Here is a 19909-nt window from a genome sequence, read left to right on the forward strand (position 1 = left end):
AAATCAAGGGGGCTGATGAGAGCAAGACATTGAACTCTTACAAAAAATTCTTTGGAAATTTGGGGGAAGGGGCTGGGCCCCCCCAGCCCCCTCCTCTAACTACGCCACTGCGTATCCCCCCGAAAAAGAAGTTAGAGATTGATACCACTTTTGCTATAATTTAAATATTATTTATAATTGATCCATTCTGGGCCCTTCTTTCAAATTTGTAACCCCCCCCCTCTTAAATCATATATCCCTGACGCAAAACTAAAACCTATTCTGTAACAAAGAAAAAAGTACATGCCATTACTATATTATCACAGTTATTTCTACAAAAGTAAAACATTATTTACAAATCAAGATATCCGTTTCTTCATTTAAAAAATCACTCCGACTTTTTACGTCCAAAAGGATCTGACCATACTTTCATTCCTGAAAAAAAGAAGAATTTTTATTCGTTTTATCATGTTCGCCGTCAGTGTTTCCACGTTGAAACATCAAAAAACATATGCAAAACGGATTAGCCAAATTTGACAACACTCCTAGTCAATAATTCAAACATTAACAATCGTTGATTCACGAAAACAGCTACACCTTCTAATATGAACTACTGTCAATTGGCACCAATGTGCCAATTTGGCACCCACTACTACCAAAAACTGCGTAACTGCATATGAAGATCTCTTTCATTAAAAATCTAGTTCCCAATTTTCCCTGGTTGTTTATAATAAATAAGCCACTTAACCCATTTAAAAGACTTGATTTCATTTCCACTGTCTTTTGTACTTTGAAAGTTTTGAAGATATTGAAGAAGGACAAACAATCGTTCAAATAGGACTAAGTCCATTTATTAGACAATTATTCGACCATATATATAGCGATCGTTATCAGCAGGGCCGTCAGCACACGCATGTGGGGGGGGGGGGAGGGACGCCCCCCAATGTTTTCAGCCAACCGGTAAAAAATGAGTGTAAAATCCTGGCGCGAAGTGCCACGATTTTCCGACGCCGCGAAAATGTTTTGTTCTATTAAACATAAACTAGGAAAATACTGACAAGTCATCTACAGAAATCTTGAACTTTGTCGGTAAACGCAGCAATATTACCGACTCCTGATGTAGTTTTACGGAAGGTGCCACAATTTTCCATTTGGTTAAATAAAGAGCATTAAGATATTGACATGACATATACAGAAATATCTATCTCGGTCGGTAAACATAGCAGTTTTACCGACTGGTGCAGTGATTTTACGGTTGGAATTACTTCAAACTCTGTCGGTAAATCTAGCGGTTATACCGACTCGCGCAGTGATTTTACGGATGGTGCCACTATTCTCTATCCGGTTAAATAAAGAACATGAAAATAATGACATGACGTCTAGCAAAATTTCAATCTTGGTCAGTTAATGCAACGGTTTCATTGTGGACCAGCTTAGACACCAGAGTGGAAGTTCTCGAAGAGCTAAAAGAACAAAATGAGGACAAAATAATAAAAGACAAAAAGCCAAAGTCCTGCACCGCCGCATAACCCGCTTTGACTTTATTCTGACGCTTATGTTCATGCGCCAGGTCATGTTCAGGACGAAGCTTCACGCGGAAAAGTTGCAGGCTGAACACCTCGATCTGATGACTGCTAACGAAAAACTCAGGGCGACACGCGATATCTTAGATTCTCTCCTCGAAGACCCGGATCAGACAGGGAGGCAAACTGAGGCAGCAAAAGCAGTAGCGAAAATTGGTTCAATAGGCAATGACAGACACTGTCCTAGACGTCCGTCTGCTCGTTATTCAGAGGCAATTGCTAATTCTGGAGCCAACCCACTGGATGACTGGAAATCGTTCTATGCTAAGGAGCTCAGCGGTGTCCTTAGAGCCCTAGTGAACGGCTTGGATGATGCAATCTACGACAACTTATCTTTTCTGGGGCCAGCCAATTTTATTATAAATGTCTTCTTTTATACTTAATATTGAAAATAAATATTACAATTAAAGTAAAATTTTGGACTGATGAGCTTCCTACCATTAATAACTTTGTACATAAAGTATTCAGTTTAATTTACTGGTTCTTTCTAAAGTTATTCATGAATAATATAGTTGCACTACAAACAAGAGTTTGGTTGCTGCCCCCTTCCTTAACTGTAAATAAAAACCAAAAGCCTACTGCGTCATTGGCGCTTCACTGAAAACGAATTATATTACAAATATTTTCTTTTCCAGTTCTTGCAGCATTGAAAATAAAAATAAAATTAGAGTGAAATGAATTCTTGTACTGATGGATCTTTCAACAACTAATATCATTGTATATCAAATATTCAATTTGATGTTGTTTATACTTTCCAAGACTGTTCAAGACGCATATAGTTTTCAGTAAAGCACCAATGACGCAGTAGGTTTTAGACTTTAATAGTGAGAGAAGGAGGCGATACCCAAAATCTTGTTTGTAGTGATTTTTGTTCGTTTGAAGCTTGATTTGCATATTCAATTTAAGTTTCACCCGTTTTAAGATTTATTTATTCATTTACATTAATATATATTGTATGTTTGTTTGCGTTAATTGTTTATTTAATTTCTGTTCTTTTTGAGTTTCATTTATACTTCAATAGCAAAATATTTTTTTTTCGTTTCAAGCTTGATTTTCATATTCAATCTAAGCATTACTCGCTTTAAGATCTATTTATTCTTAATAATATTATTTGTTGTATGTTTTTTCCTATGATTGTTTATTTAATTTCTGTTCGTTTTGGGTTTCATTTATTCTTTAATAGTAATTTCTGGTCGTTTTGAGTTTTCATTTTGAAAGGTATTTTTATATGCAGAGCTTAAGTTTAAAATGGCCTTTACTTTTCTTGTAAAAACTTATTTTTCGGGAAGTTTTTTAAATTAATTTTTGTTCGTTTTTGATTGCAAAAAGTTTCAAGTTTTTAAAGATCCTCATTTCAAAATCAAACTTAAAAAAAAATCAAATATTCATCAGTGTCAAAACTGGTATCAAATTAACAATATAAAAGTGAAAAAAGTTTGCCCCCTTTTAAATGCGCCCCCTTTGAAGTTTATCCGACGACCCCTTCTATATGAAGTGCGTCTGGAGAAAAAATAAATGGAGTGTGGGGGGAGGCTAGCTGCCCTCCGATCACTTTTTACTCTTAAAAAGTGAACTACAAGTTTTAATTTCCAATTAAATAAGCCCTCTATAAACTTTATGCGAGCATCCCTTCCATAACAACCATATATGCCCCCAGGGCATAACTTACAACGTCTACCCTCGGGCCCTGGGGGGCTGTGTCGACACCGGAGTTTTTTTTTATCTGAACTTTGAACTTATTTTATCAAAATGTCTGTCTCAAAATTTTTATCTGATGCATTTAGGGCATGGAGGGGGGGGGGGGTAGTTGCCCGCCAATCTCTTTTGAATCTTAAAAAGTGAACGAGAACTTCCAATTTCTAATCAAATGAACCCTCTCCGAAGTTTATTCAAGCGTCCCTTCCATAAAAACGATATATACCCCCAGAGCATTACTTACAACGCCTGCCTCCGGGCCATGGGGGGTTGCGTCGACACAGGAGTTTTTATTATCTTATCTTTGAATTATTTTTAATTAAATGGCCATTTTAAAAATTTTATCGGATTGGCTTGGGGAAAAAAGGGTGGTGGGGGGGGTGGGACTAGTTGCCCTCGAATATCTTTTGACTCTTAAAAATTGAACTAGAACTTTCAATTTCCAATCAAATGAGCCCCCTCTGAAGTTTATATGAGCATCCCTTTCATAAGAACCATACACACCCCCAGGACAACACTTACAACGGCCACCCCCCTGGGCCCTGGGGGGTTGTGTTAACACCGGAGTTTTTATTATCTAATTTTGGAACAATTTTTAAAAAACTGGCTATCTCCAAATTTGTAGCGGACGGGTTTGCGGAAAAAAGGGCATGGGGGGGGGGCTAGTTGCCCTTAAATCCCTTGACTCTTAAAAGTGAACTAGAGCTTTCAATTTACAGTCAAATGAGATCTCTATGAAGTTTATGCAAGCATCCCTTTCATAAGAACCATACATGCCCTTAGGGCATAACTTAGAACACCTTCTCCTGAGTCCTGAGGGGTTGTGTTGACACCAAAATTTTTCTTATCTGACCTTTGAACTATTTTATTTTTAACAAAATTTCTATCTCAAAATTTTCATCAGATGGATTTGGAGAAAGAAGGCGGGGGGGGGGGGCTAGTTGCAATCGGATTTCTTTCGCCTATTGAAAAGTAAATTTGAACCTTCAACTTCAAATCAAATGAGCCTTCTTTGCAGTTTATACGATCATCCCTTTCATAAGACCCATATATGCCCCAGGACATAACTTACAACGCCTACCCCCGGGCCCTGGGGGGTTGTGTCGACACCTGAATTTTGGTTATCTGACTTCTGAACAATTTTTAACTTAATGGCTATCTCGAAATTTTTATTGGATGCATTCGGGAAAAAAGGGGCATGGGGGGGGGGGACTAGTTGCCCTCCAATCTCTTTTGACTCTCAAAAACTGAACTAGAACTTTAAATTTCCAACAAATTAGCCCTCTATGAAGTTTTTTACTTGCAACCATTCCATAAGAACCGTATATTCCCACAGGGCATAACTTACAACGCCTGCATTCGGGCCCTGGGGGGCTGTTTTGATCCCAAAGCTTTTTTCATACGGTTTTTGAACTATTTTTTAAAAAAGCGCTATCTCAAAGTTCTTATTAGATGGGTTTGAGAAAAAAAAGGGCGTGGGGGGTAGGTGCCCTCCAATCTCTTTTGACTCTTAAAAAGTAAACTAGAACTTTCAATTTCCAATCGAATGAGCCCTCTTTGAAGTTTATACGAGCATCCCTTCCATAAGAACCATATATGCCCACAGGGCATAACTTACAACGCCTGCCCCCGGTGCCTGGGGGTTTGTGTCGACACCGGAGTCTGCGTTCCATTATAATTTAACATGAATTGAAAAGACGGCAGTCTAAAAAAGCCTAATGCATATTCATGTGAAAACAGAGCATGGGGGGGGGGCTGGTTAATATCCGATGTCTTTTTAAGCTTAAAGTGGGACTTAAAATTGTCAATTCTTAATGCAAATTATCCTCTCGGAAACTTATACGAATATCCCTCCAGTTAGAACCATATTTGCCCCCAGGGCGTAACTAATAACCCTTGCCCTGAAGACCTTAGGAGGGAGTGTCATGTTCAAAGATATAATTTCCAGAATTTTCAAATACGTTGAACAAAATGGCTATATAAAAATTTTGATTGGATGTGGTTGGGGAAATGCTGGGCGTGGAAGGGGTGTTAGTTGCCTTCCAATCACTTTCGACCATTAAAAACGGCACTAGCCATTGGAATTTCCAATCGAATGAGCCCTTTTTGAAGTTTCTACGACAACGCTTTCTATAAAAACTTTATATGCCCCTCAGGGTATACCTTACAACCCTTGCCCTGAGGGCTGGGGGGGGGGGCGGGGGTGTCCTCGAAGACCTAATTTCCATAATTTTCAACCACGTTGAACAAAGTGGCTATCTCAAAATTTTTATTGAATGTGTTTGGGGAAATGGTAGACGGAGGAGGGGGGTTAGTTGCCCTCCAATTACTTTCCAGCTTTGAAAATGGCACTAGCCCTTTCTATGTCCAATTGAATGAGCCCTTTTTGAAGTTTCTATAACAAAGCCTTCTATAAGCTTATATGTCTCTAGAGCACTAATTACAACCCTTGCACTGAGGGCTGTGGGGGAGTGTCCTCCTCAAAACATAATTTCTATCTAGAAATCAACTACGTAGAACAAAATGGCTATATCAAAATTTTGATTGGATGTGTTTGGGGAAATGGCGGGCGTTGAAGGGGTGTTCTTTGCCTTCCAATCACTTTTGACCCTCGAAAAGGGCACTAAAACTCTCGATTTCCAATCGAATGAGCCCCCTTTGAAGTTTTGTACGACGAACCCTTCCATATGAAGTGCCTTTGGGAAAAAAAAAATAATAATAAAACATTGGAGCCGTATGGCCTTTACTATAGGCAACGCTACAGCGTTGCCTCTGATACATATTGTCAAATCTAAACACAACCTCGTTAGGAAAAAAATATCAATTGTTCATATAGTATACAATGTGGAAAAATTTCTTCCATTGCCGCAGATATTAATATGACGGGTTAACAAGTTAACAGTCAGATCTTAGTATCTGAAGGATAATGTGAAATTTAAAACTGCCTCGTTAAGAAAAATGAATATAATTTTTTTTTCAGATAGAAACCAATGTGGAAGATTACTTGCACTTAAGCTGAACCAGTTATACTAACCCTTACTAGGATGATATCAAGTTCGAGGTATTTGAAATATATCTTTTTCAAAGGTACAAAAATCTTTGAGGATTTGATTCAAACCTTTCCAATGGTATTTTGAAAAATACTCTTTTTTTAATATTCATTTAAAAAGGAAAATCGGACTAGATTTTTTTTACATATTCATAGAAGAAAAAAAATCCTTACCCCCCCCCCATATTTTCATGGATTGGCACTTCTTTTCTTGATATTTTATCATATAGAGTGGAAAAATTGCTATTAACTGATGAGGCAGTCACTACTTATAAAAGAAGTAATGGCTTGCTAATATGAAAGCTAATTCTGGTTTTGGGGTGTCTAAAAATGATTATCTAATGAACTCAAAGAAAATTGGAAAGTCAAGGAAAGTCCCCAGTTTTCTAATTTACCCATCTCATACAAAAGAGAAAAGAGATAATTTCCTATGCTTCTGCGTTGAAACGTTTGCAATAGTTCCACTGGTTTCTCTTTGCAGCATAGTTTCAAAAATCAATCACATTATTCCTTAAGCGTAGCCTATGTGAGAAAGGGAAGCAGAACAGTGGCGTTAATACACAGAAATGTGGCCTTGTTTTTCTCAGTGCGGATAGCAACAAAAAGGCCTTTTAAATGAAAACACTTCAAAATAAGTAGCCTATTCCCCTTTCAATGATTTTTACCCTCACTAGCGTCAATACGCAGAAATGTGGACTTTTGTTTTTCTCAGTGCGGATAGCAACAAAAAGGCATTTTTCAATGAAAATACCTCAAAATGAGTAACCTACTGCACAAAATCTAAAAGGGGGAGACCACAAAGGAGGGAAAATACCTTTCTCTTGGCTCCCCAAAAGCCAAATAAGTCCCCCTTTTTTTTATCCGTACTTGTATTTACCCATTGTTTCAATACCGAATTTTTGAGCCAGTAAAAAAAACACACCTTATTTGGTACAGTGAAATTTCATTGATACAGTGCATAAGCAGCCAAAAATTAAAACCATTAAACCCTTGGAGTAGCACTCCAAATTCACAAACAGAAAATTTCCAAAATTCTCAAAATTTTTGCAACAGGTAAATTCAGACCATAGTTTAAAACTCCCAACCAAGTTCCATTGACATGAATAGAGTCCTTTTCCTTGTTGTCCCGCATTCAATGTCGGAAGAATCCTTGGATTTCCTTTTATCCCGATATTTCGTCAAATCGGACATGTAAAGAATTCAAAGTGCCAGGATTAAGATATTTTTTTTTACTTTTTTGGAGACTAGCCAATTTTTTACATTACCAAAAAATTATCCTTTCGATGATTTTTACCTTCATAGCCACATGGTATAATTTGTCCATTTGGGAGACTGGTCAGTTTAAAATATCATACTCAAATACCACTTGATTAACCGCCTAATATACCCCTTTTTAACCGCCTTTCCTGAAGCCCTTGCTGATTCCAGATGGGAATTAAAGGTCAAGCTAAGCTTGTATACCTCCATGGCAGTGATGGTAGTTACAGGCAATGAGGCTCGATCTTCCGTCCCTGGGCAGCAGAGGAAATCCGTCAGCGCACCTCAAAGCGGTGGAAGGGTGTAAACACCACTGAGCTCCACGCCGAGCCATTTGGTGGTCAACGCGCTCCGGGTGACCCGCAAGACTGGGGACCTTGCGGTCAACTCTATTCCCAAGAAACATCGATGGATCTGAGACCTAGAAGAAAAGTTGCAACGTCTACGGCGTCCCCGGCAAGCGACACGGCCCCTGTATTGGCGCGGGTGTCGAGAAGTAAACAAGCCAACCATACTACGGCGTTCCCGGCAGGCGACGCGACTTCGAATATGGCGGCAAAGTCGAAAAATCCTTTTCATGCCATAAATCTATGAAAACCCACTACAGTCATTAAACAGGCAAAATCTAGAATAAATGTGGGATGCTGGAATGTAAGATCCTTCAACCAAGAAGCCACGTAAGTTTTTCTTGTCCATGAGATGGAGAAGTACAACATAGACATACTTTACATATCCGAGACCAGAATTTCCGGTTCTGGCTCCATAGTTATTAAAGCTCCTGAAACGCTATGTCAATTCCATTTTTTCTACTCCGGAGTAGAGGATAATTCAGGACTCCACGGAGTTGGTTTCATCATGAACCAAAGAACCAGAAATGCTCTCCTAGAATGGGAACCAGTCTCCTGTAGACTTGCCAGAATCAGACTAAAAGAAAACCCCGCAAATGTGTCGATAATTTCTACCTATGCTCCCACCCGTGACGCTGCTGATACGACCAAGGATGATTTCTACGGCGAGCTACAGCAGCTGTCTTCTTCTGTTGCCGCACGTGATTACTTGATTGTTGCTGGAGACTTCAACGCAAGAGTTGGTCCCTCTGACCAAACCACAAGACAAGTCCTGGGAAAATTTGGACAAGGTCACAGATGCGAGAATGGGTGAAGGTTGTTAAACTACGCCTTGATGAACCACCTTGTTGTCACCAATACCATATTTCAGCACAAACCTAGCCACCTTTTAACTTGGCATTCAAATGACGGTGTCACTAAGGCTCAAATAGACTTCATTCTCGTACGCCAGCGCTGGAGAAGCTCCGTACAGGACTCTCGCTCTTACAACGGCGCGGACACAGGCTCGCAGTCTGGGTCTGACCACAGGCTTGTTGCTGCAAAAAGTTTGCTACGTCTTGCAACTCGGAGGAAAAACAAACCCAAGGCCGGATTCGACATCGGTAAGCTCCAAGACAAAGAAGTTCGGCAGGCCCTCAATTTGGAACTGACTAACCGATTTGACGCCCTCAGTTCTGATGAAAACCCACCCCCCGAGAAGAGATGGGAGACCTTTAAAACAGTGATGACAGAGACTGCTGATGAGATCCTAGGCCGAGCAAAAATCAAACGACAGCACTGGATTACCGCTAGAACCCTGTCAATAGTCGGTGAGCGAAGACAAAAGATGAGCGGCCCTAAAGAAGAAACAAAAGAGCTGCGCAGACAGGTAAAACGCTCTGTTCATCTGGACCGCCGCCAAATGTGGGAAGATGCTACCGTGTCGTCAGAGAAAGCAGCACTCTCACATGATACCCGCAAGCTTTACCAGATCCTGAAAGAGTCCGTTGGTAAGAAAGCTGCTGTCTCAGAAATAGTCAAAGACAGATCAGGAAAAATCATCAGTTGTCAGAAGGAGCGCTTAGCAAGATGGAAGGATCATTTTCAGATCCTCCTAAACCCATCCCCGTCATCCGCCCCTGATGCTTTCCCACCTGCCGTTTCTAAAGAACCCTACGACGTCGATCAGGATTCACCGACCAGAGCCGAAATACTAAAAGCAATCAAGACCCTGAAGAACCACACAGCCCCAGGTGAAGACAGCCTCCCCCCAGAAGTGTACAAACAAAGCCCTGAGGTCACTACTGAACAGCTCCATGGCATTGTCGAAAAAGTATGAAGGACCAATTCTTTCCCAAAAGATTGGAAGACATTAGTCATTCTCCCTTTCTATAAGAAAGGAGATAAAACCGAATGCAAAAATTACCGCAGAATAAGTCTTATAGACATTGCGGTCAAAATATTCGGGATCATACTCTTGAACCGCTTCAAAGGGGCAAGGGAGGAAAGAACCCGAGAAAATCAAGCCGGCTTTCGGCCAGGTAGAGGCTGTACTGATAATATCTTCGTTTTTCACCTCATTATCCAGCAGTTTGAAAGGTACAATCTACCCCTGATCTTGATGTTCCTGGACTTCATTGCCGCCTTCGACTCTGTCACTCGCCAGAAACTTTGGAAGATCCTAGAGAATGACGGAATGCCACTGAAGTTTGTTGAACTGATGAAGGCATACTATGACGCGTCAGTGAGCCGAGTTCGAGTCTATGGTGAAGAAACTGAAGAATTCCTGGTTGAGTTCGGAGTAAAACAAGGGTGTATCCTCTCTCCGACTCTGTTCAATTATTGCGTCGATTGGGTGCTTGAAAATGCACTGTTGTCCTATCCAGGAGTTCAGATCGGACAGAATCTCTCACTGACTGACCTCGATTATGCGGATGATGTTGGCCTCCTGTCAGAACCCGTAGAAGCTCAAAACATGCTTGACAACGTGGTGGCCTGGGCAGACCTGATCGGCTTGAAAGTCAGCACAGAGAAAACGAAATTCATGGCTATTAACCACGACACAGGACCATTCACACTAACTGTCAATCAAGTTCAACTGGAAAAAGTCAACTGTTTCACATACTTAGGCTCCCAAATATGTATTGACGGATCCTCCGACACTGATATCCAACAGAGAATACAGAAAGCACAGACAGTCTTTGCCTCCCTTCGGAAACCCTTATGGAATCGCCGCGAAGTGAGTGTCCGAACGAAAGTGCGAATCTACATGGCACTAGTCCGCACCGTTCTCCTTTACGGATGCGAAACATGGTCGGTAAAACTACAGCATGAGAATACGCTGAAGGTGTTTGAGCATACCTGTCTGCGAAGAATTCTCAGAATACAGCTGCGTGACCGTATCTCCAGCACGGATCTACGTCAAATGTGCAATATTCAGAGAGATGTTGCGCTCACTATTAAAGAACACCGTTTGAAATGGTTGGGCCATGTTTTACGGAAGCCGCCAGAATACTTGCCTCGCCAAATACTTCTAGTCGAGCCTATTAGCTCCTGGAAGAGACGCCAAGGAGGACAGAGGAAAAACTGGTGGAACCTGGCCAAATCAGACCTTGAACCTATCGGGGGATTCAGAAAGTTCGGACACAGATGGTCAACTCAGTGGCTTACTTTTGCAGAGCAGCTGGCAGAAGATCGCTCAACATGGTACAAGAAGGTCTCCATCGATGCCGGGCGAGGTGGAAACGCCTGATTCCCGCCACAAGTACAAGTACAAGTAAGTAATATTTAACTGAACCTATGGTTAATTCAATTCACTTCTATATTTTTTCTTGTTTTTACATGTGAAAGGCGTGATGTGATTAAATTTCATCTAACCACTTTAGATACGACATAAAAATGGAAACTAATTATCGACGCCAATTAAAAATATTTTTAAAGTTTTTATAAAAAAAAATAATGTGACTCAACTGAAAGTAATCTCAAAATTGGTAATCTTGGTGCAAGGTTTTCCTTCTAAGCTAGCTACGACAAAAGTTCATTCAGCCCTCTTCTGGACTAAACACTGTGGTTACAGCTTAGTAAAGAACGAAAACTATCTAGCCCATAGTAACTGAAAATTTCAAAATATGTTTTGAAAACAAAATTGTCAAGTGAGAAAGTATCGCCATTTCAAGGTGATTCAAGAAAAGTAACTATTAATTCAATTTAGTCTTAATAGTAAAATGTTATTTTGAAAACGATCTTAAATGAATTTTGAAAGAGGCTGAAATCCCTCAAAAATGTGTTCAGATCAAAAGGAAAAAATACGATTTTAATCATTGTCGAAAACCCCAAAAGAAACTCACACATTTGAAAAAAAACTTCCAACTTAAAAAAAAATCACTTTTTTTTGAATAAGCAGCATTGATGTATCCTCTTTATTTCTCCTTCTACTGTTAGCCAAGTTCTCACTTTATTGCAATTAGAAAACTCGTTTAAGGGATTTTCAGCGGTACTTCCAGATCAACTGCACCCCAGCCCCTTTCAATGTCTGGATATAGCCCATAGAACAGGAATGTACACAAAAATCACATACAAAATATTTCAATACAATCATCACCAGTTTTATCCATTATTTTTATACGTGGAATGCCTAATGTACGTGAATTTCATTAACAAAATACGACGACAAACAAAATTTTAGTCCATTTCGGGGAGTTTTAAAGAAGTATTTATTCATTTGATGTGTTTTTTATTATCTTTTACCGTTTTGCAACTAAATTTTTTGGACGAATTTTTTGATTGGGTTTTGTCTTAAGAATATATTAAATATATTGACTTCATCTTATATAAATTGGTTTCCTTTCATCAAGTTTTCTGCCTATTTTTAATATTTTGTATGTTACGGGAACTAGAAACCACTCCACCTCGCTCGGCATCCATAGTTTCACCAATAGAGGCCTTCCGTGAGGCCCGGTAATGTGAAATGGCTTCGACATGGTAGGCTATAGCAAATCTTTGCCCCATAGCCAGCCTAACAGGTGGAAACCTACAAGCGGCTCTGCAGGTTTTTTACCGTTTACCACCCATCTTTCTGACCTCCTGGGTAATGTTTCTAATTTTCGAGGGCCATGCTTTAATCGGTAACCCTGAGATCCATCGGTGGTCTTCAGGCATACGACAATGGCCCAGACAAACTAACCATTGTCTCTTTACAATTTCCAAGACTGGTTACTGTTGTTTACAGCGCTCATGGATCTCCTTGATAGATACTCGTTCATGACGCTGGACGCGTAAAATGTGGCGGAGGCAATCGTGATCAAAGACATAGAAAATTCTACTATTTTCAGCTTCGGCAGCCCCCGTTTCCCACCCATATAGGAGTGCTCCTGAAGATCGCCTTATAGACTCTAATTTTTGTAGTGGAGCTTACACTTCGACACTTCCATTGTGATTCAGTGAGCTTAGCGAAGCTGGCAGTAGCTAGTCGAATATGCCTTTTCAGTTTCATGGTCGGATCGCCCCTCCAAACCAACAAGGGACAGATTCTCCAGATCTTAAGTAGACAGATTCTCCAACTTATTCAATGCTGTAGCTGTAAAGAGATATAGAAGGGCTCTTAGAATTGGAAAACATCAATTTGGCTTTGTTGTATTAATTCTTAATCCGACCATGACCGATTAGTATGTAACTTTGTTCATCATCGTTTGAGTTTTCAGTGAATCATCCTCTGCAGGAGCAAAACATTAGCATATCTCAAGTCAGTGACCTGAAGACCTTTTCTGACCGCCACTCCTTTGCGTGTCCTCACAACTTCCTTCATAGTCCAGTCAATTACCTAACTAAAACGGATGGGGGATAGAATATCGCCTTACTTCACCACTAAATATACGGCAAATTTTTCAGATTCTTCACCATAAGCCCGTACACTCGTCTGCGTGAACTCGTAGTACCCTTTCAAAAGCTCTAAAAAATACGAAGGCTGAATTGACTTTATGCACAAGTGGGTATAATAAGATCAAAATAGATTGTTTAATAAGAATACAATAGACAAAGTTAACCTTACCTCCAGGTTGAATGTTTTCTTGGATTACACCTGCACGATTCGATTTTTGTAATTCTTCTAAAAATAAAGAATAGAGTAAACGAAAGTTAAAGTAAATTAAATAGCACAATCAGCATATGATTAAAGTAAAAAGAAAGTAAAGTATTGAGAGAACAGCTCTTCTATTCCGCATCACTGATAATCAGTCACGAAGCCGTTCATACGAAGATTATTGAATGATGGTCTTGGTCCTCGTGATTGGGGGATGTTTCTTCCCTTAAACCAGTCTAAAAAGCTTCCCCAATCCTCGCTCAGATATGAAGCCGTAGACAGTGCATTTTCTAATTATGGTAAGTTTGTTGTTCCTTTTTTTAGTTTTTTTTTCTGAATCAATTTATAATATAAAGCATAGCTGGCCAATTACGAAAAAACTTAGAAGCAAATAATAAAACTGAGAAATGGGTCTTCAGGTAAGCGGGGTGCGTAGAAGAAAATATCCATGGATATTTCACCTTTCTTTCCAAAAAGAAAGAAAGAACATAAAAACAACAATAGAGAATCAAACAAAACTAAAAACAATAACCACAGGTCATATAGTGAGCTGAGTTCTTATGTTCTCCAATCGAGAACATTCCTAAATCCATTAAGAAAATAAAATAGTAAAAACACTTATCTAGTCCATTGGGAAATTATCCCCTAATTAGCATCTTTTGGTTCACTCTATTTTTTAATTTATTTACCTGGAAATACTTTTAGCAACCGTTTTAACAATAGACAATGCTTATTTTCAAGAATATGTGCATAAATAGAATCAGCTTGTAGTTTTCCTGTCTCTCTGTTTACTGCCAAATCTAAAAAAAGGTTGCTTTATTTATTATTTTGTCCACTGTTTCAATGGTTTTTTATTTTTTTATTTGTTTAAAAAACATCCTGTTTTGTTTAAATTGCACATTGGGCAGAGAGGATGCACAAATAAACATACACTTTTCTCAGAATAGATTTTTCAGTACAAAAACCAAAAAACGAAAATGATTTAATTGATCCATCGTACCCCTGTAAAAAGTTGTCATCCCTTATCCCTAGCCAGGGTTAGCGTGTTTTTTTTTGTTTTTTCTTTTTTTTACTGATAGTTTTGCGATTTTGCAAAATTGCTTAAGGATTGTTCTGGATACCCGGCTGACTGACCGTATTTCAAACAATAGGCTGTACGAAAAATGTGGTTTAATACCGCTCTCTAGGGCTATAATGAAAGAAAGGTTGAGGTGGCTAGGGCACGTTGTGCGGATGAAGGACGACAGATTGCCGAAGACTGTTCTTTTCGACCAACCTTCTAGGGCTAAACGGAAAGCAGGTTATCCTCGTCTGGGGTGGGAGGACGTCATAAAGCAAGATTTAAATGAACTGAGAATTTCCTTGGAGGGTATACAAATGGAGGTTTTGAATAGATTGGGAGGGAGGAGGAGCGTGCGTGACTGTGTTGGCCTCAGGCGGATTGGTGCTGCGGTGAGTTGTTAGTAGTAGTAGTAGTAGTAGTAGTAATTGATGGAAATTAGTTGTAGTAATTGATATTAAATGATAAGGCACTGATGGAAGGGGCGGTCGTATAAACTTTGGAGGAGGCTCATTTGATTGGAAATCAGAAGTTCTAGTTTCCTTTTTAAAAGTCAAAAGTAATAGGAGGGTTACTAGCCCCCCCCCCCGCCCTATTTTTCTTAAATGCATCAGATTAAAATTTTGAGGTAGCCATTTAGTCCAAAAAACTATACGACTCAGGGTTGATAAAATCCCCCACAGCCACAAGACTCAGGTTTTTAAGCATAAAAATTATCTATTGTTAACAAATGAGGTTTTTATGGAAGGCGTGGTCGTATTAACTTTGGAGGAGGCTCATTCGATTGGAAATCGAAAGTTCTTGCACATTTTATAAGAGTCAAAAGTGTCCAGAGGGCAACCATCCCCCTCCCCCCGCACACTATTTTCACCCAATGCATCCGAAAAACTTTGGGATAGCCATTTCGGCTCAAAATCGTCCAAAGGCCAAACAACCATGCCGTCAGGGTTGACAAAAAACACCACAACCCCCGCGCAAAGGGCTGTAAGTTACGCAAGTAGCCCATTGTTAAAATATAAAGTTTATATAGAAGAAGTGGTCGTATAAACTTTGGAGGGGGCTCATTCAAATTGAAATCTAAAGTTCTAGTGCCCTTTTTAAGAATTAAAAGTGATCGGAGGGCAACCAGCCACCCCAAACACCCTGTTCCCCTAAATGTATCAGATAAAAATTTGAGATGGCCATTTTGTTTGAAATAGTCCAGAGGTGAAGTAGCCATGCCTTTGTGGTTGACAGTCTCCCTTCCTCCAGCCCCCGGACCAAGAGTTGTAAGCAATGCTAGTTGCCTGTTGTTAACATATAGGACTTTTAAAGAAAAGTTGGTCGCATAAACTTTGGAGAGGGCTCATTCGATTGGAAATCGAAATTTCCAGTACACTTTTTAAGAGCCAAAAATTACCAGAGGTCAACAGCCCCCGTCCCCCAAATCCCTTTTCCCCAAATGAATCCAATCGAAATTTGAAATAGCCATTTAGTTTAAAATAGTCCAAGGGTCAAATAACTATGCCTCTATGGTTGAACCCCCCCCCAGTCCTTGGTGGAAGGGTTGTAAGTTATGCAAGTTGTCTATTGTTAACATATAATTTTTTAATGAAAAAAGGGAACAATTTTTATCCTGGTTCTTTAAAAGCTTAGAGTAATAAGGTGAAACTTTAAGGAAATGTTGAGAGGGATGCCAAACACAATCAAAACACATTTTGATCATTCTGGTTCTGGAAAGTACACTGCTTGGACCATCAGGGAATGCTCAGGGGGATACTAAACTAAATTAAAAAACACTATGTGCATCCAGGTTATCGAAATAGTATATCTGCAATATCTCAGGAGTGGCTAAAGGTATGAATATTCAATCAAGATACAATGTGCATCTAGGTTGTTAGAAGGGCACATCGAAAATATCCGAGGAACGGCTAATGTCATTTAGTTAAAACTTTCAGATAATGTCGAGGGGGTGTGTTGAAATAATCAAACGCCACTAATTAGAACTATTAAATTATAATCATACATTTTAATTCGTTTGCTAGAGACATGGAAAACTGGAAAAATATTCATTATCACAGGCAGCGCGCTAGCGCTGCCTAAGTAAAGAACGATGTGGGCACAATGTGTTTTTTTTGGTTCTCCATACCCGGGAACTTCGTATCGAAGGAGGTGTCGTAGAAACTTCTAAAAGGGCTCATTCGATTGGAAATTGGAGTGGCTAGTGCCCTTTTTAATAGTCGAAAGTGATTGGAGGGCAACTAGCCCCCACGCCCTTCATTCCCCCAAACACATCCAATACACATTTGGAGAAAGACATATTGTTCATCGTAGTTGATTTGCAGATAAAAAACATTTTTTTGAGGACACTCCCCCACAACCCTCATAACAACGGTTTTAGGTTTTGCCCTGGGGGCATATAAGGTTTTATAGAAGGTGTTGTAGTAAAAACTTCAAAAGAGGCTCATTCGATAGGAAATTCAAAGGGCTAGTACCCTTTTTAATACTCGAAAGTGATTGGAGGGCAACTAGCCCCCCCCCAGGCCCATCATTCCCCCAAAAACATTCAATCAAATTTTGAGATAGCCATTTTGTTCAGCGTAGTTGATTTCCATATAGAAAATATGTTTTTGAGGAGGACACTCCCCCACAACCCTCAAGGCAAGGGTTTTAAGTTATGCCCTGAGGGCATATAAGTTTTTATAGAAGGCGTTGTCGTAGAAACTTCAAAAAGTACTTATTCGACTGGAAATTCAAAGAGCTAGTGCCCTTTTTAATAGTCGAAAGTGATTGGAGGGCAACTAGCCCCCCCCCGCCCATCATTTCCCCAAACACATCCAATCAAAATTTTAAGATATCCATTTTGTTCAGCGTACTTGATTTCCAGATAGAAACTATGTTTTGAGGAGGGAACTCTCTCATAACCTTTATGGCAAGGGTTGTAAGTTATGCCCTTTGGACATATAAGGTTTTAATAGAAGGCGTTGTCGTAGAAAATTTAAAAAAATGCTCATCCGATTGAAAATTCAAAGGGCTAGTGCCCTTTTTAAAAGTCGAAAGTGATTGGAGGGCAACTAGCCCCCCCCCACTCCCATCATTCTCCCAAATACATGCAATCAAAATTTTGAGAGAGCCCTTTTGTTCAGCGTAGCTGATTTTCAGATAGAAAATATGTTTTTGAGGAGGACACTCACCCACAACCCTCAGGGCAAGAGTTTTAAGTTATGCCCTGGGGGCATATAAGGTTTTTGTAGAAGGCGTTGTCGTAGAAACTTCAAAAAAGGCTCATTGTATTGGAAATTCAAAGGTCTAGTGCCCTTTCTAATAGTCGAAAGGGATTGGAGGACAACTAGCCCCCCCCCCACGCCCATCATTTCTCCAAACACAAAATTTTAAGATAACCATTTTGTTGAGCGTAGTTGATTTCCAGATGGAAAATATGTTTTTGAGGAGGACACTCCCCCAGAACCCTCAGGGCAAGGGTTTAAAGTTATGCCCTGGGGGAATATAAGGTTTTTTATAGAAGGCGTTGTCGTAGAAACTTCAAAACAGGCTCATTCGATTGAAAATACAAAGGGCTAGTGCCCTTTTTAACAGTCGAAAGTGATTGGAGGGCAACTAGCCCCCCCCCCCCCACGCCCATCATTCCCCCAAACCCAACCAATAAAAATTTTGAGATAGTAATTTTGTTCAGCGTAGTTGATTTCCAGATAGAAAATACATTTTTGAGGAGGACACTCCCACACAACCTTCAGGGCAAGGGTTTTAAGTTATGCCCTGGGGGCATATAAGGTTTTTAGAGAAGGCGTTGTCGTAAAAAACTTCGAAAAGGGCTCATTAAATTGGAAATTCAAAGGGCTAGTGCCGTTTTTAATAGTCGAAAGTGATTGGAGGGCTAGCCCCCCCACGCCCCTCATTCCCCCAAACCCATCCACACAAAATTTTTAGATAGCCATTTTATTCAATGTAGATGAAAGTTTTGCAAATTAAGTCTTTAAGGATGACAACCCCTCCCCCCACAGCCCTCAGGGCAAGGGTTGTAAGTTATGCCTTGGGGGCATATAAGGTTTTTATTGAAAGTGTTGTCGTAGAAACTTCAAAAGGTCTCATTCAATTGGAAATTAAAAGGGCTAGTGCCTTTTTTTATAGTTGAAAGTGATTGAATAGCGACTAACGCCCCTCTCATGCTCGCCATTTTCCCAAACACATCGAATTAAAATTTTGAGATATCTATTTTGTTCAACGTAGTTGAAAGTTCTGGAAATTTCGTCTTTTCGGATGATAACCCCTTCAGAGCCCTCAGTACAAGGGTTGTAAGTTATGCCCTGGGGGCATATAAAGTTTTTATTGAAAGCATTGTCGTAGAAACTGCAAAAGGGCTCATTAAATTGGAAATTGAAAGGGCTAGTGCCTTTTTTAATAGTTGAAAGTGATTGGATAGCGACTACGCCCCTCTCACGCCCACCATTTTCCCAAACACATCGAATCAACATTTTGAGATAGCCATATTGTTCCACGAAGTTAAAAGTACTGGAGAGTTGGTCTTTTAGGATGATAATCCCCTCAGAGCCCTCAGACCAAGGGTTGTAAGTTATGCCCTGGGGGCATATAAGGTTTATATAGAAAGTTGTTGTATATGATTTTTAGAATAGATTTTAGTCTTCCTCAAATACAATTTTTATTTACAAGATATTCTACCTGTTCATGAGGTGAAAACTTTGCGAGTCGCTGGCTTGACACTGGCCTTCTTCAGAAGTATATCAGCATCTCAGCAGTATCTAAGGCATCTCAGCAGTATCCCAAGAACGACTGAGGGCATTATGTTCAAACTTTTGGGGTTACTTCTGCTCTTGAAATTTAACCAAATCAAAATAGCATAAATGTATCAAAGCTATCAAAGAAAGTAAACAGATTTTTTTGCGAATGGTATCAAGTTTTCCATTTCAGGTCAACTAGAGGAGGTATGAAACTAAATTAAAAAGCACCATTTGTGTCCAGATTTTTAAAAGGGTGTATGTTGTTAAAAATTGCTGAAAATTTTTCTCCGGCATACAAATAGTAAGCCAAACTATAAAGTCTTTAAAAACAAAATGATTTAAAGTGTTATTTTCGTTTTCCCTGAAAAAACTATGTCAATATAAAACGGACAGAAACTAATTTAAAAAAAATTTCCACAAAATAAGTTTTCAAAGAAAAGTAAAGAACTCCATTAAACAAAAAATTAACAAAAATAAAATCAAACAATCTACCAAGCGTGAAACTACCACAAATCAACATCGATAAATAAATGAAACCCAAAACGAACAGAAATTACAATAAATAACCAAATCAACTTCAAACGAGCAGAAATTAACATAAGTTGGGGACAAAACCCCTATGCCTTCCCAAGGCCAGAACGTAATT

General features: G+C 39.5%; 1 protein-coding gene across 4 annotated transcripts in view; it reads right to left on the bottom strand.

The window, feature by feature from the left end:
• Window positions 1-279: 279 nt before the first annotated feature.
• Window positions 280-19909, bottom strand: part of LOC148940450 (small integral membrane protein 20) — a 44146-nt gene continuing 24516 nt past the window's right edge. For all 4 annotated transcript variants that reach the window (XM_089104860.1, XM_089104862.1, XM_089104863.1 and 1 more), the window contains exons 3-4: window positions 13438-13494; window positions 280-414 (exon numbers count right to left, since the gene is read on the bottom strand). In XM_089104860.1, the coding sequence (XP_088960986.1) occupies window positions 368-414; window positions 13438-13494 (104 nt within the window). In that variant the 3' untranslated portion in view covers window positions 280-367. The remainder of the gene's footprint in view (window positions 415-13437; window positions 13495-19909) is intronic.

Source organism: Artemia sp. Qi Xiang Cuo, chromosome 19 (assembly GCF_049724085.1).
Source record: "Artemia sp. Qi Xiang Cuo chromosome 19, ASM4972408v1, whole genome shotgun sequence".
Lineage (NCBI taxonomy): Eukaryota > Metazoa > Arthropoda > Branchiopoda > Anostraca > Artemiidae > Artemia > Artemia sp. Qi Xiang Cuo.